The 22785-nt window shown below is 36.0% G+C and overlaps 3 protein-coding genes and 1 pseudogene across 3 annotated transcripts; 2 read left to right on the top strand and 2 right to left on the bottom strand.

The window, feature by feature from the left end:
* Window positions 1-1654: 1654 nt before the first annotated feature.
* Window positions 1655-2725, bottom strand: LOC141823719 (uncharacterized). The gene has a single exon (XM_074710976.1). It carries the CDS (start codon window positions 2723-2725, stop codon window positions 1655-1657), a length of 1071 nt encoding a protein of 356 aa, XP_074567077.1.
* A 422-nt stretch (window positions 2726-3147) lies between these two features.
* Window positions 3148-8265, bottom strand: LOC141824312 (long chain base biosynthesis protein 1b-like; annotated as a pseudogene).
* A 585-nt stretch (window positions 8266-8850) lies between these two features.
* On the top strand, window positions 8851-11620 carry LOC141824175 (putative protein S-acyltransferase 14). Its single transcript, XM_074711419.1, has 7 exons — window positions 8851-9257; window positions 9683-9899; window positions 10007-10098; window positions 10506-10629; window positions 10743-10828; window positions 10904-10969; window positions 11243-11620. Exons 1-7 carry the CDS (start codon window positions 9045-9047, stop codon window positions 11360-11362), a joined length of 918 nt encoding a protein of 305 aa, XP_074567520.1. The 5' UTR covers window positions 8851-9044; the 3' UTR covers window positions 11363-11620.
* Window positions 11621-13371: 1751 nt separating this feature from the next.
* Window positions 13372-21981, top strand: LOC141823306 (calcium-dependent lipid-binding protein-like). Its single transcript, XM_074710572.1, has 11 exons — window positions 13372-13671; window positions 14339-14440; window positions 15590-15640; window positions 16141-16261; window positions 16866-16984; window positions 17076-17174; window positions 17784-17864; window positions 17959-18044; window positions 19310-19535; window positions 21154-21321; window positions 21461-21981. The coding sequence occupies exons 1-11, from the start codon at window positions 13567-13569 to the stop codon at window positions 21812-21814; spliced, it is 1512 nt and encodes a 503-aa protein (XP_074566673.1). The 5' UTR covers window positions 13372-13566; the 3' UTR covers window positions 21815-21981.
* Window positions 21982-22785: the final 804 nt, after the last annotated feature.

Raw genomic sequence — 22785 nt, 5'->3', positions numbered from 1 at the left:
CGCCAGTTTATTTCTTTTTCCAACTGCTTATTTTCCCCTTTTAATGTTGGAAATATCATTTCATCAAAATGACAATCGGCAAACCGTGCCGTGAATAAATCACCCGTCAATGGCTCAAGATATTTAATTATAGACGGTGATTCATATCCAACATATATCCCCAATCTCCTTTGGGGTCCCATCTTTGTGCGTTGTGGTGGAGCAATTGGCACATATACCGCACAGCCAAAAATTCTAAGATGGGAAATATTTGGTTCCTGACCATAAACCATTTCCAAAGGGGAGACCTCATTATAATGTGTAGGTCTGATACGAATTAATGCTGCCGCGTGTAAAATAGCATGTCCCCAAGCTTGTATCGGAAGTTTCGTTTTCATAAGCAACGGTCTTGCAATTAGTTGAAGACGTTTTATCAATGACTCTGCAAGACCATTTTGTGTGTGAACATGTGCTACTGGATGTTCAACACTTATCCCAATTGACATACAATAATTATTAAAAGCTTGGGAAGTAAATTCTCCAGCATTATCAAGACGAATAGATTTAATTGAATAATCCGGGAAGTGAGCTCGTAATTTGATAATTTGCGCAAGCAATCTTGCAAATGCTTGATTACGAGTTGATAATAAACACACATGTGACCATCTTGTTGATGCGTCAATTAAGACCATAAAATATCTGAATGGTCCACATGGTGGATGAATAGGCCCACATATATCACCTTGTATTCTTTCAAGAAATTTCAAGGGTTCAGCCCTGATTTTAGATGGTGATGGCCTTATTATTAACTTCCCTTGTGAACAAGCAGCACAAGAAAATTCATTGGGTAGAAAAATCTTCTGGTTTTTCAGTGAATGCCCACATGAATGATTAATTATTCTTCGCATCATAATAGCTCCAGGATGTCCCAATCTATCATGCCATGTAATAAAACTATGTTGATCGACAAACTTCTGGTTTGTAACGACATGTACTTCGCCAACACTTATGTTTGTGAAATATAGTCCAGAGGAAACTGCGGGTAATTTTTCTAAGAAACATTTTTTACCCAAGATGATACTTGTGATAGATAAAAATTCTTTATTGCCTTCATTTGAAGTCTCAATGTGATATCCATTTCTGCGGATATCTTTAAAACTCAATAAATTTCTTTGAGACTTGGACGAATACAATGCATTATCAATATAAATATTTGTTCCTCTGGGTAATATAATATTTGCTCTTCCGGAGCCTTCAATAATTTTGGAACTACCTGATATTGTATTCACGCATGTTTCATTCATCACCAAGAAGGTAAAAAATTTCTTGCTTTTCAAAATGGTATGTGTTGAGGCACTGTCTACGAGACAACTACATTTTTCATTCGTCGAGTATTCGCTTCCGGGAACCTCCATTTTCTTCATGAGATAAAATAAAATAAAATATTAAGATAAAAATAAACATGAACAATACAAACACAACATCAAACTAAATATCGAGTTGGTGGTTAAGGTACATCTTTCTTATCAAGAGGGAGTTCATGATATTATTAAAATTATTTTAAGTATTTGAATGAACTTGATTAATAAAATTAATTACTCAAAATATGCGAAAATATAAATAAGAACTATGTAATCATGGAATTTCATTAAACATTATAAAGAAAACATAAATATCAAATGACATCATTGTTATTTTCATGCTCGACAAGAAAATCGGCTTCATCAAATTGGGAGAAATCATCAATACCAAAAGTTATTTTATCATCACCGGAAGCCGAAGTCGAGTTGGTCTCCATTATCATTTTTCTGTCATTGGAAACAAAGTTGGTCTCGATGGTCCCTTTTCCTTTTAACGATGCTTGATAAAGATCGATAAAATGCTTTGGCGTACGACAGGTACGTGACCAATGACCCTTCATGCCGCAACGATAGCATTTGTTCTCTATGGTCTTATTGATTTGATCCTTTTTATCATCATACATCTCTTTGTTGTTCTTCCCTTTCTCCATATATTGGGGGGAATTATTGCGAAAATAGTGTCCACCACCACCACCACGTCCACGACCATACCCACGTCCACGTCCATTTCCACGGGCACGACGGTCACGACCACGATGTTGTCCTTCATAATTAGATGATGTCACATTCACTTCAGGGAATGGAGTCGATCCGGTTGGACGAGCTTCATGATTCTTCAACAAAAGTTCATTATTTTGTTCGGCCAATAATAGACATGAAATCAATTCAGAATACTTCTCAAATCCTTTTGCACGATACTGCTGCTGCAGGAGCACATTCGATGCATGAAAAGTGGAGAATGTTTTCTCTAACATATCTCCATCAGTAATAGTTTCTCCACATAATTTGAGTTGAGAAGTAATCCGAAATAATGCCGAATTATATTCACTCACCGATTTGAAATCTTGAAGGCGCAAATGTAGCCATTCAAATTGAGCTTTTGGAAGAATGATCGTTTTCAAATGATCATACCTTTCTTTTAAATTGTTCCATAGGACCAATGGATCTTTCACGGTGAGATATTCAATTTTTAAACCTTCGTGAAGATGACGACGAAGGAAAATCATTGCTTTGGCCTTATCTTGGTCAGATGTGGTGTTTTGATTTTTGATGGTATTTCCAAGACCATTAGCGGCAAGATGAATTTCAGCATCTAGAATCCATGAAAGGTAATTCTTTCCAGTGATGTCAAGGGCCGTGAACTCCAATTTCGTGAGGTTCGACATGATGACTATAATAGAAACTAAATGATGAGATAAAAATGAACAAGATTGAAAGTTTTCAAGAATACCGTTGTCAACCTCGATGGACTTGACTTTCACAAATGAGGCATGAAACTTGGCTATCACGGACGAGGAGGGAGCCTTGACCTTTGCTTCGGAAACGAGAGCTTCGTGCTGATAACGTGTTATAAACGAACAAGACAAAGACTAATAGAGAGCAAAGGAGAGAAATTCTTATTGCTTGTCTCAATGGTACATCTCAACAATGCTTCATACATGTCCTATTTATAGGACTAATACAAGAACAAAAATTAATGAGTATTAATATGAAATTAAATTTCTCATATTAATGCTAGAATATAATGCACCAAGAGTTACACATAATGGCATAATGGCATCCATTTACTATTACATTTATAATATTTTTGAAAAGTATAAATCATGCACTTCTCCATTGAAAAGCCGAACTGTTCAAGTTCAAAGATTTCATTCAAACCATGTCTGGCAAATTTTCACATGCTACTCTTCTCAACGACTTGGAAACTTTCTTGATGTCAGATTCAGTGTGGCCTGCGGAGATGAACAAACGTATGCCCACCGGAAGGCAGCATTTATCGAGAACCGACCTTTTCGTGCTCACAATGAAAACAGAATCCTCCATCAGTACCTGGTCCAAGCCAGGCATGTTATTACAGAGAAATGCACAGTTTGTTTGGTATCTAGTTAAGATCATTCAGTAACTGACCCTCTCGGCAATCTTATTAAGGAGTTCCAAGTCACTTTTCGAGGATCCTGTTGAATTTTTCAGTTTTAGGATGACAATAGGAGACAATGGATCACTTGCAATTGTCAATCCTGGTACATCTGACAAACCTGCACTCTCAGATGGTCAAATTTCTAGAAAAGTAGGGAATATTTTACATTCTACAGATAAAAATCATGCAGAAACTATCCTCAAGTTATGTTTGTCACAATTGTTTGAGTAGTTCAAATGGATCTTATCCTTCCATTTAATTTTATGTAAGATTATCATTACTAATGTATTAGTCATTTAAATCCACTTTTTTTTTCTTACATGAACTAGAGTTTCCATCTCCATCTCCATCTCTTATGCTTTTTAGTTGTTTAACTCGTCTCACTATAAAATCTACTAGCCACCTTTGATGCAAAGATGTAGACAAATTCACTAAAAACTAGGATCCTATGTATCAAGAAGCAATGGCAAAGATTGCAAATCTTTTCCTGAGAAGAAACAAACTAGAACTTACAGCTATTCAATCAGAAAAGTGAACCTGTGAATATGGCGATCGCATGAACACAAGTGATGTTCAGTAAACATATACAATTCACTACTACAAACATGAATTCCATGGTCAGCAGTGAGCATGATATTACACTGCAGGTTGTCCTAGTTTGGTATCAGTTAGGACTGGAATGTACCATATGAGTTGGCAGAAACAACTTAGGAGAAAGAACTCACCTTCCCATACTAGAGAAATGTTACGCCTCAATGCCGCGAGGACTGATGGATTATCCTCCAAGTAATTCACTGCAGCAATGCCAGCATTTGCAAGATATGGTGGTAAAGCTGCACTGAACACATACCCAGAGCCATTCAATCGCTGCAGAAACAAAATTCCAAAAACCAATGAAAAGGAAAGACAGGTGATTGTGCAATTGCCATTAGCAGAAGCAACATTTTCCTACTTGGTGATCAACTACTCTGGCACTTCCAGTGCAAAAGCCCCCATCAGTTGCCAATGAATTTCCCATACCAGCAGTTATCACATCAATCTTCTCAATCTGCAAAATCAACCATTTAGAAACCACATCGAACAAACATGCAGGATGTGAAGAAAACAAGTACTGGTAGACATACTGAAACTCCATAATGCTCAGTGAGACCTCGGCCAGTGTTTCCAAGTACACCAAAGGAATGGCTTTCTTCCAATATTACCCGAAAGTGGTACTTCTCCTTTAGCCTCACGATACTATTCAATGGAGCAATTTGACCAGAATTCTGGTTTTATCCATAACCACAACAATCTCTTAGACATCAAAAATAAAAACTATAAAATACAGTGCACTTTGTGTTTTCGGATGTATGTGGATTGTAAGACAGGTGATTTGGATTATAAGACAAATGAATCATCTACAGCAAAAGTAGCTCTAAATTGGGGTAATAGTTGCATGGAATTGAGTCACTGTTGACTAGATGAATCAGAGCAGGGCAAGGATCTTGATGAAAATTTGTCATGAATACCTGGTACAATGCTTCCACAACAATATAGCGTCTGACCTTTTCTGCTTGCTTATTACCATGAGTCAATTTCTCCAGAGTGCTCTCAAGTGATGCCATATCATTGTGCTTGAAGTAAACAACAGTACTTCTGGAGAGATAAAGACCATTTTGCACACCCCAGTGAACACCTTCATCTCTGAAAGGCCAAGAGAAACATAAGAAGGTTTTTATGGCACGAATTAAGTGAATGAGTCTGGTACACCTGCTTATGTAATATTAACATATAACTCAATTAGACTAAAACAACAAGAAGATTCTGAACCTAAGGAAATTATAGGGTTCATGACTCGAGAGTTATTATGTTCTTTACCTTGGAAATGCATCCCAAGCACAAGGCACTCAACTAAGAAATCTAGCGATAGAATGCAGCCTTTAACATGGAACCCATGTTATTAATCAAGATTTCAGTAACTGAAAATTGGAATAACAATGATTTATTGACCTATTTATAAGCATCCATGACAGATTTTCAGTCACCAACATTTGGATTTCGATCACTTAATGTAGTCAAAATTCAAAACAATAGATGAGATAAAACTTCTACGGCAATAAGATCATTATTGCCACTTGCTATCTGCTAAGAAAATAACAATTTCAGGTCAAGTAAGTTATTCAGAAGCAGCACATATTTTCCCCATTTGCCAAGAATAGAAAGTAGCCCAAACCTTCAAATATACAAATGTTGCATTTTTAAAGTAGGAGCAGTATACTACAAAAAAAAAAAAAAAAAAAAACCTTGAAGTCTACCAGGATTGTATATGAAATTAGCTTACGCAACAATGATGTCTCCCTTCTTACAAAATGCCGGTATAACACTGAAAATGGCTGAGATGCCATATGAGTATAGGATTGAATCTGGGGTGCCATGAACTTTGCGATTCTTGTCTCGCAATCAAGGTGGTCATCTACAATGGCACAATTTGTTATATCAAAACTTTTGCTTTAGTATAGTTCTGAAGGATGAGACGAATAACAAAGGCTAAAAAAGTGAGAACAAGATAATCAACAGTATATAACTATTAATAAGAGAAAAAAACTGACTAGTTGTTCCATAGAAGCAACGAGAACTACAAGAACCGACACCATATTTCTCTAAGGAAGCAACACATGAATCCTGAAACAGAAACTTGTTATTCATTACGACATATTTCTGAGAAATAATAAGAATAAATGACATGAAGGAAAATTAAGATTGGATTCTCACAATTATTTTTTCATTTCCTATCAATCCTAGATAATTAGCTGAACTGAAGTTCACAACTTCCTTTCCTTCAATTATTGTATGTGGTCCTGCAGCACTGCAGCAAATACTTCTTTGTTGGTAGGAAAAGATGTGCGCATATATGACAATTTCTCACATATAAATATTTATCTCGACAAGGGTAACAAAACAATTGAATGGTTTTTAATAGTTTTCAAAGCTGGTAGATACTTCCAGAATGAAATAGCAAAGATAAAGATGACATTTGTTTTATTCAATAACATTTCAATTCGTCCTACAATCTCTATCAACTTTGTAGAAATTAATATTTTCTAAATTAATACCCTGCTAGCTACTTTAATTTTCTTAAGAGGTATATGACAACTTTTAAAGCACATCAATGACCAATATGAGTTCTATAACAGTTAAAAAGCATAGGCATAACAGAAATAACAAAACTAAATCAAGCAATAAACATAAAAGTACAAAGTTTCATGAAGTTTTTTACTCTCCATAACATATTAAATAATAAACCTAGAGTTTATCTACATTCTAGAATTGCCCAAAGACTCAAAATAAATGTATGCATTTTGTATGCTTAAAATTTGGGAAAAAGTGCTCTGCTAATTAGTTTTCACATGTTATCCATGCGAGAGGTTTTGTGCTCAAGTCCTCTCGATCATGCATCCTTAAGTTGAGTCAGTCTATGTGTTAGGCTTTGGCTAGTCTAATATAGTTCAATCTGCACGCTCAAACATGAGAGGTATTGTTCAGAATATAATTGTATAGATCGGTATCATTCCAACACTTTATGCTTAGGGAATAACTGGTCAACTAGTCAACTTTCACAGGTATTAATACAGATCACAAACTCACATACTTTCCAATTAGTAAAGATCAATTTGTTATACAAGTTTTGCTGAACTTAATAAACATCAAACAGTTAAAAGATTCACTCTACCTTTCTAAAGTTGGAGGCTCAACTTTCATTTCCTTGGTGATAGGTGGATGAAGAGGTTCGGGGACCCATTCTTCACAAAGATCATCTATTTCCTGCAGAAAACACCAGTTAAGATGAATTTTATTTTCATGTGACAGTTAGAACAGTCAGTGGACTTGAGGCGAAGTAAAAGATGAGCATTGGCTTAAAAAAAGAGAAATTTCAATTAATAGACGAACCTTTTCAGTAAGTGGCTTCTTCGGAGGCTTATAACTCTTTCTAGTGAGTTGGAACAGTATGACAGCAATGAGTAGCACTTCAGCAACAAGATGTCCTCCAATCAAGAAAAAGCCAGCACAAGATAAATTTGTCCGGTTTTAAAAAAAGTGGCACGACTAAACTACCATAGAAAGTTTCAATTTAACAGCGCACAAAGAGCAAAAAAAAATACCATCTATACGAACCCCAAAGACCACTGCGCCAGCAAAGGGAGCATCGAAAGCCACAGCTACCCAATCAAGCGCTGCCGTGGTCATATTCACAACAGCCGAAGCCATACCTCCACCTTCAAGTTAAAATAAGGCAGAGTACGAAACAAAACTCACGGATGCAAACCACCAATCTTCGATCTATTCAGACCCAATCCTCAGCAATGGATTTCCCTTTTCTCCACGAATCTAGTCAAAAAAATCTTCTTCAAACTCTATTCACGCAAACGAATGTTAATTTTTATACAAAAATAACGTGTCAAAGTCGTCAATGAGCAGACCAAACGTCACCACCACAAAAAATAAAAAAGGAGTTATCTTTTCTCGTCGAACTATACCTTCTTCAATCTGATTGCTCTTAAATCAAAAAGGGAATATTATAGAGAGAAAAAAAAGAAAATAACCCAAGTTATCAGAACAAAATCACTTGCAGGATGCCCGGATCCAAAGCCAAAAAAACATGAAACTAAGACGGAAAAAAAAGATCTTTTCGACGCACCGCGGCGCTCCAACCCTAATCCGGATGCAGAAACTGGCGTATGATGTCGAATCTCCAATGGCCGGCGTTAAATGGAGCGGAAGCGACTGAGAAAAAAGTTCGCCGTAGTTTCAACCAGGAGAACTCGAAGAGCAAGGATCGTCGTGGTCAGCAACGGTGGCGCTATTTTCCGCAAGCTATCCGATAACGAAATGACGAACTTATACACACCATTGCAGGGAAATAACCGAGGACAAAGCAGTATGTAGGTGGAGGAAGGGAGGGTATTTTTGGAAATCCGTATCATATGATTTCCGGTCAATTTTTCATAATGGCCCTTGAGGTAAAGTAGCTTTTCTCGAACTCCCCTAAAGTTTCTGATATCTCTTCAAATACATAATAACAAATGTTCTCTTTTCAATTTTTAAATTTATCCTTCTAAAAATAAAAAAATAGAGACCTAATAACACTACAGGTATGATTCTGAATCATTTATTTTCCTTTCTTCTTTTTATAAATTATAAATATTGCAGTGTAAATTTCAACGTTTACACATCAGATTTCATAAGTATTGAGGTGTTTTTTAAAAAATATATTGGAATCTTGGGCTAACGACTAGTCTTGGAGACTATTTGTTTGCCCTTTTTTTCTTTTTTTTTTATTTTATTTGGTCAAAAAGAAAAATAGAAAATTAACGTTTCTCTGCTCCTACTAAACAATCGGACGAAATGGACGTCTTCCTTCCTCCTTACCGCCGCTGGATCCCGATCCCTTGCTTGCGGTGAAACCCTAGCAATGGGATCCTTGAATTGAAGCGGAAGCGGAGGGAATCGCCCCGGAGAGGGAGAGGGGATCCGCCTTTCGGATCTCCATCCTTCCTTCTCTCGCCGGAGAGGAAGAGACAGCGAGGGGGATGAGATCGGGGGCCGCCTTCGCCATGGCGTGGAACGTCTTCAAGTTCTGTTCCGCCTTGCGGGCTCTCGGCTCGATAATGATCTTGTTCGTCCTCGCCATCGTCGGGGTCAGCTACTACGCTGTCGTCGTCGCTCATTATGGACCCGGCCTAGTCGCTGGGGGTCTCGATTCGGTCATCGCTCTCGCCGTCTTGGTCCCCTTCCATGCCCTGGTATTCCTCTATTCGTCTCCCTGCTTCTTTACTGTGCCGATTTTTAGTTTTTAGCTGGAAATCCTCGAAATTCTTCGTGTTTGTGTATGTATGATTAGGAGCTCCTCCGAGGTCGAAGTTGGTCCGTAATTATTGGTTTTTATGCTCACGAAGCATTATCTATGTGCACGATAACAAAAAATAACTTTGATTTAGGAACAAAAACGGCCTTAGCATATATTTCTTAGAGAAAGGTTCCCTAGTCCTCAAAAAAGTCAATAAAACTGGATGCAAGAGTGACGACAACATAATAAAAGAAAGTTGCAATTAGAACTAACAAAAGTGAACTGATGGAGGTTGAAAGGGAAAAAAAACTGCATTTTTATGCCATCTAGATACTTGTATCTGGTGTATTTCCTCCCTAACTAAAATATTTGGTTTCACAGTTGGGATTACTGCTATGGACCTATTTCTCAGTCGTTTTCACCGACCCAGGTGATGTGCCCCCAAATTGGAAGCCAAATCTAGATGAGGAGATTGGAGAAACTGCTCTATTAACTGGCATGGAACAACCAGGACTTACAGACTCAGAAACTCCGGCAATAAGATACTGCAGGAAGTGCAATCGGTTGAAGCCGCCTCGCTGCCATCACTGTTCTGTTTGTAAGACCATTGATCTTATGTTTAGTTATATGTCAAGCCCAGTGAATCATTCTATAATGGGTTTACTTATGTCTGCCCCTATTGTTTGATATTAATTCTTATGTTAGGTGGGAGATGTGTACTTAAGATGGATCACCATTGTGTGTGGGTTGTAAACTGCGTTGGAGCTTTAAACTATAAGTTCTTTCTTCTTTTTCTGGTAGGTTTCTACATTCCTTTTTCTTCTTCAACTGTGGTCGGATATCTGTTATTCTTATTGAACAATTGCTGATGTAAGTCATAGATTTACAGGTTTTCTATATACTATTTCATCTAGATAAATACGTAGAAATTCTTTCTCAAATTTAAAAGTTATTCCTCAACACCAAAGGTCACACCTTATCACTTGTTCCATGAATCCTAACTAGAATGTAAGTGGTGTCACTTGTTCACATATCGACTTAATGCTTTATTTTTTTTCCATTTTCATCATCTTCTTATGAATTCATTGTAGTACCTGTTATGAAGGTAATTGATTGTAGTATGACAATGCAATTAGCATACACAATCATGCAATATTCTTATGTTACAGTGCACTCATGCAATTCCTTCTTATTGATGATGCAGTTTTACACATTTTTAGAGACATCTCTTGTTACACTTTCTCTTTTTCCCCATTTCCTTGCATTCTTCCAAGATGTGGAGATACCTGGGACGCCAGCTGCACTTGCAACTACTTTTCTCACATTTGGTATGCCCGCCTCGCTTTCACCTGAGACAGTAGCTTTTCATTTTTAGTTTTAAAATTGACTCTGATTTCTCAACTTTTGTGACTGCTGACAAGGTTTTTTTTTCTTCTTCTAGTGTTGAATCTGGCTTTTGCATTAAGTGTTATGGGGTTTCTGATCATGCACATATCTTTAGTGATGAAGAATACCACAACTATCGAGGTAAGTGAATCATTTTGAATGGAAAGTCATTTCTGCATATATTGTGTATATGGAGGCTAACATTCAATTTATCAGGCATATGAGAAAAAAACAACTCCGAAATGGAAGTATGATCTTGGTCCCAAGAAGAACTTTGAACAGGTTAGAACTATGAAGGCTATTCTTTCTAATATTATTTTCACCATATTCCAAATTGATTAAAGAAATAAAACAAACCATCTAGTTCTTTTTCCAAACTACAAGCACATGCTTTCCATTCTCCAATAATAACTTACTCCCTATCAATTCCACTTCGAGAACCAAACCTACCCTAAAATCGTATTTCACATGCTCATCATGCATCAAATCTCAGCTCGTTACTTCTGTTTTACTACACTAATTATCAATCATATGGCTGATTATTTCTGACAACAGGTATTCGGAACAGACAAGAAATACTGGTTCATACCTGCTTACTCCCATGAGGATTGGAGAAGAATCCCAGCCCTGCAAGGACTTGAATACCCAACCAAACCAGACTTGGATGTGCCGTAGCTCCATAACCACCACAAGGTTGATGCCAAAGGCCGATATGCTTGATCAATGCCCACATTCTCCAAACATGTATCCTGTAATCTCTGGCTTTCACTTTCGGAAATTTACATTAAAATGATAAAGCAATTCAGGTTTAGCAAATGGAAAAACGAAAAAAAAAACAATTTAAACGTTATTTTATAGAATTCAGTTTGACGGTGTTAAGATGATGTACATTAAGATGTGAACTACAGTGAGTTTTTGTATCTTTTGCATAAAGTATATGTGTTGTCGATAATGGTAACCTTTTTTTTTCTTTTTGAATATTAAAGGCTATTAGTAGTGCATTCATGGGGAAATTTGTGATGTCTCGTGTTTGTTACTTGGAGGAACGTAGCATGTCTTGTTATTTTGATGTCCCATTAGTTCACTGAGAGAAGGAATACTTATTATATATATATATATATATGTATATATATGACATCCCATTTTATTTTTCAAGCAAAAATATTTCTATTTTAGCATTGATGTAATAATTATGACTATAAGTAAAAATGCTCAACTTAATTAAAACTATTACATATAAAATATTATTATATAAAAATATATTTTTAACTTTATTAAATTTATTTAATATTTTTAAAATTATTGTAACTTGATAAAAACGTTACTTTAAACAGTGATGCAGTCGTTATGAATATAACTTACAATAGTTTAGGTTATAGGGTGACTTTACTTTTAACATTTGTGATCATAGTCCTATATTTATTCTCGAAACCAAAAATGTCAGTGATCAAAGGGGTATTCCTTTTTTTTATTAAATCGTCCACTTTAATTTTTTTATCAAAATAATCTCTTAGTCTAAAATGACATAATTATTCTTTAATATTATTTTCAATATTATCTTATTTATATTTTTTAATTAAATTCTGAATCGATTAAATGCGTTGTAGAAGCTACGCAACACACTTGTAGTAATTACAATTTTGTAGTTGTTATACAGTTATAACAATTACGGTTTCATAGCTGCTACAACTGAATTGTCACACAATTATAGTAGTTACGATTTCATAGTTGTTACAACTACAACAATATAGCAGCTATGAAAGTGTAATTGCTACAATATAAAAAATAATCTTAAATAAAGATAATAAATTTTTTTTAGCTTTCAAAAAGCTTTTAAACGATATTTTTTGACTCAAGATTGGGCTATTATAAGTTACATCCAATAATAAATGTAAATATTTAGACGAATTTCGATTTAATAGATTGTATGTCCTATGATTTAATCTAAGATAAAGATTATGATTGTAATTATGATTTCGTAACGATTATAAATCCTCGGTTCAAAATTTAAATAAGAAATATTGAAAAGAGATCATAATTAGAATAATATAATGGAGGAGACTTAGGTAATTGTTCTTAGGATATGTCCTCTTTTGATATAAAATAATATAATGGAGGAGACTTAGGTAATTGTACTTGGGATGGGTCCTCTTTTGATATAAAAAATTAAAAGTAGTATGCTGATCGATAAAAAAAAAATGGAAAAAGGACGCCTTTGTGGTTTGCCCAATGAAAAATATAAAAGGATACTTTTTTATTTTTAAAAATAAGATATATATATTTTTTGACATAAAGGGTGTTTTTTAGTTTTATAAAAAGATAATGATGATGATAAATTATTGAATTAAACAAGCATGGAAATCCATAGTGAACTTTTTTTAACAAAAAGTATTATACAAAATTTATAATAAAATAATAATAATATAAAAAATGTCATACAAATTTTTATGAGATTTAATTATTGTTAGACAAGAACTAAGAGAAACTAAGGGGCACCATAACAAGATAACTAGACACTTTTTTATATTTAGAGTATTTTAATGACTTTTCTAATTATAATTTCCCTGCAATTTAATTATCCAATGCCATATTTAGCCGCCATTTATTATACCCGTAATAATTACCCGAATTATGTGCTGGGCCCCTTTTGTTGTTCTCCTCCATCTTCTCCGAGCAAAGCGGCCCGATGCCACTCGTTTCATAACGCCGACAACTCACTCGACTAGTCAACTTCTCCCTTCCCTTCTGCTGCCGTAACGCCTCGATTCCGTTCGGTTTCTCGTCGGCGAGCGATCTAATCTCGCTGGAGTTGCCGATCGGGTCGGTTTGGTCTTCGATTGGATTGGTCTCCTTGCTGGAATTCGAGGCCCGAGGCGAGGATGGGGCTGATCTCCGGGCTGGTCATGGGGGCGATCGTCGGAGTCGCGCTGATGGCTGGGTGGGCACGCATGATGAGGCGCCGCAGCTCTAAGCGCGTCACCAAGGTATATGAATTTTGTTCTCCCTCCCTTCTCTTTTGGGATATTGTTTGACTACTTTGTTGACTTAAAGGTTTTGATGGATAGGATCGCGCCTTTTGAGTAATTTGATCGGCGTTTTAGTGTAGTGTCATTTTGGATCTGGAATTGCGACTGAAATTTTGTTCTTCGTATTGACATGAATGACTCTTGAAATTATCGAAAATTGTTATTCTATTTATCTCCCTCTGGTTGAGTTGACAGAAGGGGCAGGAGATTACTAGTGCTGAGCCGCTCCTTGGACCTTTTTTACTTTGTAGTTGAGTTGGCCTTGATGACAGCTTACGGTAGATCTTCCTTTTTCGTTGAGGATCGTCTCAAGCAAAGCGCTCTGGAGCATGGTCGATTGATCTATGAAACATTGTATTGGAATCAAATGACTCTAGGAGGTGGTGTCTGAGTCCATAAAATTTATTTTCAACAAGCACCAAGCAAGAAACATTCAAGTCTAGTTCATTCTTATGGCCAGTCTATGGTTTAGCTTGGTTATTGTATCTTGCTGCATATTGATGTGATTGCTTTTCTCTATTTCACTGGAGAGATTAATTCGGTATTCATGCTTCGATAAGCTAGTGATTGCAGCAGCATGAGTATCAAATTATGGACTAATATTTTTATGCTCACTTTTCTACAGGCTGCTGACATAAAACTTCTTGGATCTCTGGGTAGAGAAGATCTGAAGAAACTATGTGGCGATAATTATCCTGAATGGATTTCATTTCCTACATTTGAACAGGTTATTTCAACAGAATAATTATCCGTATTCAGACTTGTTTTTTGAGGCTATGCATCTGAAATGTGCATTCATTATGCTATTTTGTCGACATTAGATATTTCATCATGGGCTTATGGTAACATTTTGAAAAAAAAAAACTGAACTCAATGTGAACTGGTAGATAAGAAAGATGGATGAGAACTAGTTGTCTTACATTTTTTTCAATTCCTTAAAAAGTTTAGTAGTTCTTGTAAAAGCTAATAAGAACAGGTGTGTAAAGCATCCTTCTTCACCTTCCGTCCATTTTGAACACCTGAATCATGAGTTCTGACAAGTAGGTGATGTTCAAGAAAGACATGAAGAGAGACAAAGGCTAAAAACTCTAAAATGATGATCCTGGATAGGTATCCTTGGAATTTTGACATGATGCATATCATGATTATTAGCTGTTATTATGGTTATGAAACTTGTTGCTAGTTGCTTCAACATAGACAATATATAATATGAACAAAGGCTAGATAATCATTTCAAGCTACCAGATTTAAGGATGAAGTTATTGGGCTAATTGAAGTTGCAGCTGGGAATCTCATCAGTAGTTAAATAAACTACCCAGTTATTTTGTAACTGTCATCGGCATTCTTTCATCCTTGTTTTTTTTTCATAGATGTAAGACGTAATGCTGTTTTGTCTCATGATGGAATTTGACTACAAGGTGAGGAACTCCCCGAACGTCACCCATCTCGGATTGCTCCACACTGAGCACACTTAACTAGGAGTTTTTAGGTAGAACCTAACTAGTTCCACCAAAATGTGTCTCATTATCTATGGCACATACTTAATCCATTTAAGGTATTTACGCCCATGACCTAGTCACACTTTCCCTACTTCGGTGTCCCTACTTTGGTATTGATTTTGGTTTGTTCTTGCCCTTGCATCCTAGAAGCTTGACAAGAGCTACACCTTATCAGATCTCTCTTCTTCGACAATCACTCCTTGCCCTTGTCAGAATGGTCACACCACTAGGCCTTTGGTATTTTATGCTCCTAACAGTTATTTCTGTTTTTAAATGGGATCTCTTGGCAGTAACTTCATTTGATCGTTTTACTTTGCTTGGTTCAGTTTTACACAACTCTCTTTAATAAATTTAATTTGTGTTCATTTTTTTCCCAGGTGAAATGGCTAAACAAGATGTTGGGTAAATTGTGGCCATATATCGCAGATGTAAGCCTAGTGATTTTCTGTTTAGAGCTCTACCTCTACTTTAAGATTTAAATTATGAATATATCTTTTATTCTATTTATAAGAGTTATTCTGAGTTTATGTTTGGTAGAATAACCTCGTTTCTTTTGGATGCTTTTTTTTTAATTGTATTGGCGGTTGTGGTATTTTCAGCTAGAAAGATCACACTGCGAAAGAGGATTTTTTTTATTGGATTGGCAGTTGTGGTATTTTTTTATTGGATTGGCGGTTGTGGTATTTTTTATTGGATTGGCTGCAGTCTGAATCTAAAAATGTAAATTTGTGTTTCCTTCTGTAATTGACTGTCAACAGTGGGTGCTAATCCTACTGTCATAGATTTTGTTTTGTTTATTTATGATTTTTGATGGGTTTAAAGTTATTTTCTTTATCCACTAGTATATATCTTCTGATTTCTGGTTGCTAGTGTTTGAGTTTATCAAATTATAATTGCATACTAACTTATAGGTTTTACTTGGTCTTAGGCAGCAACACTGGTAATCAGGGAAACAGTTGAACCATTACTGGATGATTATCGTCCTGCAGGAATAACTTCGCTTAAATTCAGCAAGCTGTCTCTTGGGACTGTACCACCTAAAATTGAAGGTTTGTTCAGGTTTTAGTTCTAAACATCTATATTTTGAATAACATTCTATATGCTTCCATTGTATAGGAAGTCTATATTTCTAATAATTTTTTATATGCTTCCTTAATTGTTAGAACAATCAACAATGTAGCTCCATTTTGCTATTGTCCTGTTGCTTAAAATATAACTGTAACTCTTATCATAGTGTTTGTTTCTCACTGACAAATTTTGAATTAATTTTACCATCTAGGAATTTTGTTTTTGCAGTGAAATACTAATTAGTTATGCCAAAATGGGAGGGTATATATGACTGTTTTCTTCTCTTTATTTTCTTCAAGGCAAACTGAGTTTATGAATTATACTTTTCTAATTCTTTCCATTAAGCTTCATGGCTTAGTTTACTTATTCACAAAGAATTGAAACTTTTGCCTGTGTGAGTCTATTCTGATCGATTCCAGTCTGAACGGTACTGTTTTCTTTATGATTCTTTTCATCATCTTGAGTACTCTGACTTTTTGATTCAGGAGGAGACTTCAAAGTTCAAACAACATGAACCTATTGAAATTAGCTATTTAGCTTAGTTAAGTTGTATGTTGTAGTTGATGCATTTATCTTTTTTCAAAGGTATCCGAGTTCAAAGTCTCAAGAAAAGTCAAATTACAATGGATATAGATTTCCGATGGGGTGGAGACTTAAGCATAATTCTTGCAGTTGAAGCACTTGTTGCTTCACTTCCTATTCAGGTTTAGTAGTTGATTGTAATATTGTAAGAATGTCTGTTGCCCTTTTGTGCCTTATGAGATTTTATGTGCTTCTTCACTTTGCTGGTTGTAGTTAAAAGATCTCCAGGTCTTTACTGTCATTCGTGTTATATTTCAACTTTCTGAAGAGATACCTTGCATTTCTGCTGTTGTTGTTGCACTTCTTGCTGAGGTATGTTACTATTATTTGCACAATTATGTTATATTGTTGGCTATAGTTTATGATCATTATCTGAAACAATCTTTGTTATTATTCTAGACGACTGTTGCATATGTTCTCATGTTTGGTCTAATTTCTTTGTTAAACTTCAACAAATTCCTGGCAACAACTATTTAATTATTACTGGTTTAGATGATGAGTTATTACTGGTTTAGATGATGATGCATGGCAGGGGAGTTCAAAGCACTGCCATATGGCATCCCAATTTTGTGCATAAGCACTAGTAACATTGTTAGCGTAGATTTGTACAATGAAAAATTTTGTGAAATGGTGTCAAGGTAGATTGCTGCCAGTGTGGAAAGCTGTCCAAGCTGTGAAATGTGGTTAACTTCATATTTTTCCTGCCATATCATGAAAACAATTTCAGATATTGTTTCTGCATATTTGCATGTAACTGATGTATTTGACTTTTCTGCCAATGTGGTACACTTTACATTATTCCTGCCATATCATGAAAACAATTTTGCCAGATATTGCTTCTGCATATTTGCATCTAACAAATGTACTCAACTTTGATTTTTTTTTTTCAAGTTTATATTGACTTGAACGTTTTCCTTTCAGCCGAAGCCTAAAATAGATTATACATTGAAGGCTGTAGGAGGGAGCCTTACTGCAATTCCTGGCCTTTCAGACATGATCGATGTAATTTTAGTTTCTTATAATCTCTTTAGAAACTTGATATTATTTTTCAAAGTCATCAAATGATGGTGAAGCTCATTCTGAATTTGATATGTAGGATACTGTCACTTCAATAGTCACCGACATGCTTGAATGGCCCCACAGAATTGTTGTTCCACTCGGCGGAGTTGATGTCGATGTTAGGTACTATCTCTGTTTTTGTATGTTTATCATGTTTCTTTGGTTTATAGCACATTAAACTGACAGTTATTATTCACTTTTAAGCCTATCTCACTAGAGTCAGCGTAACGTAATTTGTAGTAGTCAACTGAATAACTCGAACATTCTTTGTAGCAGTCAACTTAATAACTTGAACATCCTTTATATTTCTTCAATTAGCATGTAAATCTTCAGCAACTCGCTTAAACAATATATTCGCCAATGTGACATTTAATGTGTTTTACAAGAACAAAGGGTTTATTAATGGTCTATAGGACAGCTAGATATCTAATTTAACTAAAGAAAACTGGAAAAAGGACTGTTCAAAGTCCTGTTTAACAATTTAATTTCTCATACCAACATCACAGAGGTTGCTGGAGTTCTTAGGCGAGAGTAAAAATAAGCATTGCGATGTACCTGGAAACTACATTTACACATCTTAACAATTTCCAGTTTATGGATCATATAATATATGAAGAGTATGGTGCAATATGAACTAGAAAGTCTAAAAAAAAGTCTTGAAGAGAGAAGGTTGGTATTACCCCCAGAAAGAATAAACAAAAGACCAAACGTCAGTAATAGCAATTGGATGTTGTTCCAAAAAGTTGTGCCCACTTCTTTTTGTTATCTTTCAGTCCGCTTATTCAAAATTTCATCACATGCTGCAGTTTTAAACAAATCATTAGAGTACTGAACATCAAAATCAGAATACATGCTGATCACCAAAATCTTTAATGTCATTTTTCATTTTAACTTTTAACTTTATTTTATGTTCATATCTGTCCTTTTTTGTTCTTTCATACAACATTACAACCACAATTTTGAGGTTTACCACATGGATTTGTTCTTGATATTGAACTCTGAGTCTATATTACTAAATTTTCTTCATGTTGAATACTAAATCTTGAATATGTAGAACTCCTGTAAGGATTTTTTTTTCACTCCGTTTAACTTAATTAATCACCCAGTTTCCTATCCCTTATCTAAAGACCAAAAAACTCTTTAAAAGCTACTCTCTGCAATTCAAATTTAGATAACCATGTGTTTCGTGACATATTTTATGCCCTCTTTCAAATTGGGAATGACATTCAACTAAATCTATATCTTTCATGCCCTAGAGGTACATTGAAAAATAGGATTTTGTTTCTTTCTTCTACTAACCAGAAATCTATAATCTAGTATTGCAATGTAGGTTTTGTATTCCCTTCAACAGGAATCTGATGAATTGAATTTTTTTTTATGTTGTACAGCGAGCTAGAGCTTAAACCACAGGGAAAACTTACAGTAACAGTTGTTCGAGCTAACAGTCTAAAGAATCTAGAATTAGTGGGAAAATCTGATCCATATGTGGTTTTATATGTTCGCCCAACATTCAAAGTTAAAACAAAGGTAGTGGACGACAATCTCAGCCCTGTGTGGAATGAAACATTTCAACTGCTTGCTGAAGACAAGGAGACACAATATATTATCTTTGAGGTACATTCTCGTATCTAACTCTTTCAAATACATGGTAGATCTTATCTCGTAGTGCATTAATTGTAAAACAAAGATGAGACTTAGAGAGTATATCTGGATGAGAAGGCAAAGCTTCAATTTCATATGACGAAAAAGTGAGAATATATGCGCTCTATAATTGATTCAGGTAGATGATGCATAATGCATTACTAGGTAATTTGTCATGATGTGTTCACTAGCATTCTGTCCACTTGGTTTGGCCCGATAACCTCTTTCAGAATCTACATATTAATGTACAAGAAATGGAAAGAGCACCCGAGTTGTGAGTACTCTTCCATGATCTATTATTACTTATCCATCTTATATAAGTGTGACATCATGCTACCTTCAGTTTTTTTCCTGTTATTGTTGTATTTGTCTAAGTAAAAAAAGAAAAAGGAGTAGAAGAACTAGTTCTGCATTAACATATGGCCAATGCATGTTTTGATTTGGGTTCTTCTATTGGCTATTGTTGTTCTTTTCCCCATGTTAGTTTCTGTAAAAGCTCACCATCCTGACTTTTAGCTTAGGTTGTGTTAAAAACCATAATCTTTGTGAATATCTTTGTTAGGATGTGTTGTTTGTCACTAGCAGAGTCAAGTCGCAATGCTGCCCATGAAACTTGTCATTTTTTCTTTAGCAACACCAATCTGTCGCCTGTGGCGGCACTATGATATTTTGCCCAACAGAACATCAAATCTCGAATGATGGGAGAATCATGGGTGGGCTAAGGGGTCGTTTTGCATGGATGAACAAGCCAGGGAGGGAGATGTGCCTTGAGGTGGCAAACTGACAGTACTAGTTGAGAATAACCAAGGGGATCATTGACCCCAATTCATGTTGTTGGTTCATAAGCTGAGAATCTAAAATTATGTGAGGAGCAGTGTTTTGAAAATTGGAGTTAGCCAATTCAAACAGTTAAATTGGAAACCAAAGGTCAACCTAGTACCAGGTTAGTTTTAAAATGGAAATTATATAAAATGATGATAAATCCCAGTTAGCCTCATTGATTATCCCTGGGGGTGACCGGTCCAGCTCCATGGAAGTTTTCCACCGGGCACCAGGGTAAATTGGGAAGTGCACGCAGCGGCCAGCCCAGCAAATACGCCGTAGCTGGGGATCGAACCACAGGTGCTCGGGTGACAACTTGGATGTCCTACCGCGGCACCATTAAAATTATATAGAACTGTAGTGTTGTAGTGGCTGGGACAATTAAGGATGAAGTGGTAGCTCTTGCCTTCAAACTTTATATATTCTTTTTGAAAATTATGGTAGGAATAGGGCGCTTGTGCTTAGCAAGAGTTCTTATACTATCTAAGATTATGATATGGCATGATTTTGGTTTATCTCTCTATTTTGATTGTGTATTCAGCACATTAATTTTACTGTGAGAACTGATGAACAACTTCCTTGAGAACAGACGTCACTGTATCATGTAAACAGGAAATGAAGTGAACCATTTAAAGCTAACAAGAAGATTTATTATATCCTTGTAGTGACTACAAATGCTCCATGTCAGCTTTTACCATATATAATTGATAGTTCCTTCGTGGGTCATTAGATACCTTTTGTCACTAATATTTGTTATTTGATTTTCCAGGTTTATGATGAAGACAAACTTCAACAAGATAAGAAAATGGGCGTCGCAAAGTTAGGCTTACAAGAATTAGAACCTGGTGTTACGAAAGAAATTCAACTAAACTTGCTTGCATCACTAGATACACTAAAGGTCAAGGATAAGAAGGACAGAGGGAGTCTTACCATAAAGGTCGGTAGGTTCAAGATGGACTTCTTTTTCGTCCTCTGTGATTTTTGAAATCAATTCATCTGTTTGCTTCAATCTAGGACAATGTGTTCTAATATATGAGTCAATTCACATAATCAAGTTCCCAATTATCTTCCACCAGGTACTGTATCATCCATTCACAGTAGAGGAGCAGCTTGCTGCACTAGAAGAAGAGAAGAGGATTTTGGAGGAGAGGAAGAAACTGAAGGAAGCTGGGCTCATCGGAAGCACCATGGACGCGCTTGGTGGTGCAGCATCCCTTGTCGGTACAGGTATCGGAGCGGGCGTGGGCTTGGTTGGCTCTGGTGTTGGTGCAGGGGTTGGCCTAGTCGGCTCCGGCCTCGGTGCTGGTGTTGGGTTGGTTGGAAGTGGATTCGGTGCCGTGAGCAGAGCTGGGAAGTTCATGGGTAAAAGTGTGACGAGCCAGTTCAGCAGCTCAAAGAAGAACGGCCATTCCGATGGAAACGCAACCTGAAAGTTATAAGATTCATTCCTTTGTAGTACTCATTGTCTGTATTTTCTACCACAAAATCGTGCAATAAACAGTGTGATGTGTACAAATGTTTCCATCAGGTTTGTTTTATGTATGAATGATTGGTAACACAGATGGATTCCAAAACTAAGAAACTTAAGATTCGATCATTGTGCTTCCTTGTAATATTATAGGGAATGTTCCTCTACAGAAACTAGTGGAAGTAGTCTATTTTGTTTGTAAACTCTGGGAGTAAAGTTCAAAAAAAAAAAACGCTATTTTTAGCATTTTACCAAGAACTGTCCTTCACTATTGCTATTTTTAGCATTTTACCAAAAAGCAACTGTCCTTCATGAGGAATGCTAATGATCGATTAGCTAGATACCCCTAGAGCAGACAAGTGCATTTTTTTTAAAAAAAAATTTTTTTCAAAAAATTAAAAACTAAAAGGTAAATAATCAGGGGGAAATTTTTCATTTTAGTAAAAAGTGAAATCTACCGTCCCAACAATTCCACATGATCATTCATGAAGAGGTAAATCGAGAAACTACAGTTGGTTACGATAGAGGAAGGACATTGTCTCGACTTCGTCTAGATTCGACCTTTGTCCACTTCAGTAAATCTGTTCTATCATAACAAACTCAACTATACTCCGAGAGAATTTTCATGCACCATAGACCATTAATAATCTCACCATTAAAATTATTTTTTAAACAATTCTCATCAGTGAAGAAAATTAATATATCTATCTATATATATATAACAGGATTGATATCCTGCCCGAACAGTTTGCGCGACTCCGTCCCCGGCATCTGACGTGGCGAGGAGTTTCACTGTTCATCTTCCACCGTGGTCGAAATGAAGCAAAATTCTACAAAATCCCGCCTCTCCAAATTGCGCGGCCAAACCTCAAAATCGCGCGGCCGAATCGCGATTGGAGCTTCCCTACCTTCCCTCGCCGTCGTCTGCTCCAA

The sequence above is a fragment of the Curcuma longa genome, chromosome 3 (assembly GCF_044706935.1).
Source record: "Curcuma longa cultivar G26 ecotype Majalengka, Jawa Barat chromosome 3, ITB_CL_G26_1.1, whole genome shotgun sequence".
Taxonomy (NCBI): Eukaryota; Viridiplantae; Streptophyta; class Magnoliopsida; order Zingiberales; family Zingiberaceae; genus Curcuma; species Curcuma longa.
The sequence above is the reverse complement of the archived record's forward strand: the minus strand, read 5'-3'. Positions and strand labels throughout refer to the sequence as shown.

Excerpts from the sequence above, each read along its gene's own strand:
- LOC141823719 (XM_074710976.1), bottom strand. The coding sequence starts at position 2,725 with ATGTCGAACCTCACGAAATTGGAGTTCACGGCCCTTGACATCACTGGA.
- LOC141824175 (XM_074711419.1), top strand. The coding sequence starts at position 9,045 with ATGAGATCGGGGGCCGCCTTCGCCATGGCGTGGAACGTCTTCAAGTTC. Across the intron at positions 10,630-10,742 it reads AACTACTTTTCTCACATTTG|TGTTGAATCTGGCTTTTGCA; the intron begins GTATGCCCGCCT and ends TTCTTCTTCTAG. Across the intron at positions 10,970-11,242 it reads CCAAGAAGAACTTTGAACAG|GTATTCGGAACAGACAAGAA; the intron begins GTTAGAACTATG and ends TTCTGACAACAG.
- LOC141823306 (XM_074710572.1), top strand. The coding sequence starts at position 13,567 with ATGGGGCTGATCTCCGGGCTGGTCATGGGGGCGATCGTCGGAGTCGCG. Across the intron at positions 17,865-17,958 it reads GCCTTTCAGACATGATCGAT|GATACTGTCACTTCAATAGT; the intron begins GTAATTTTAGTT and ends TTTGATATGTAG. Across the intron at positions 18,045-19,309 it reads GGAGTTGATGTCGATGTTAG|CGAGCTAGAGCTTAAACCAC; the intron begins GTACTATCTCTG and ends TATGTTGTACAG.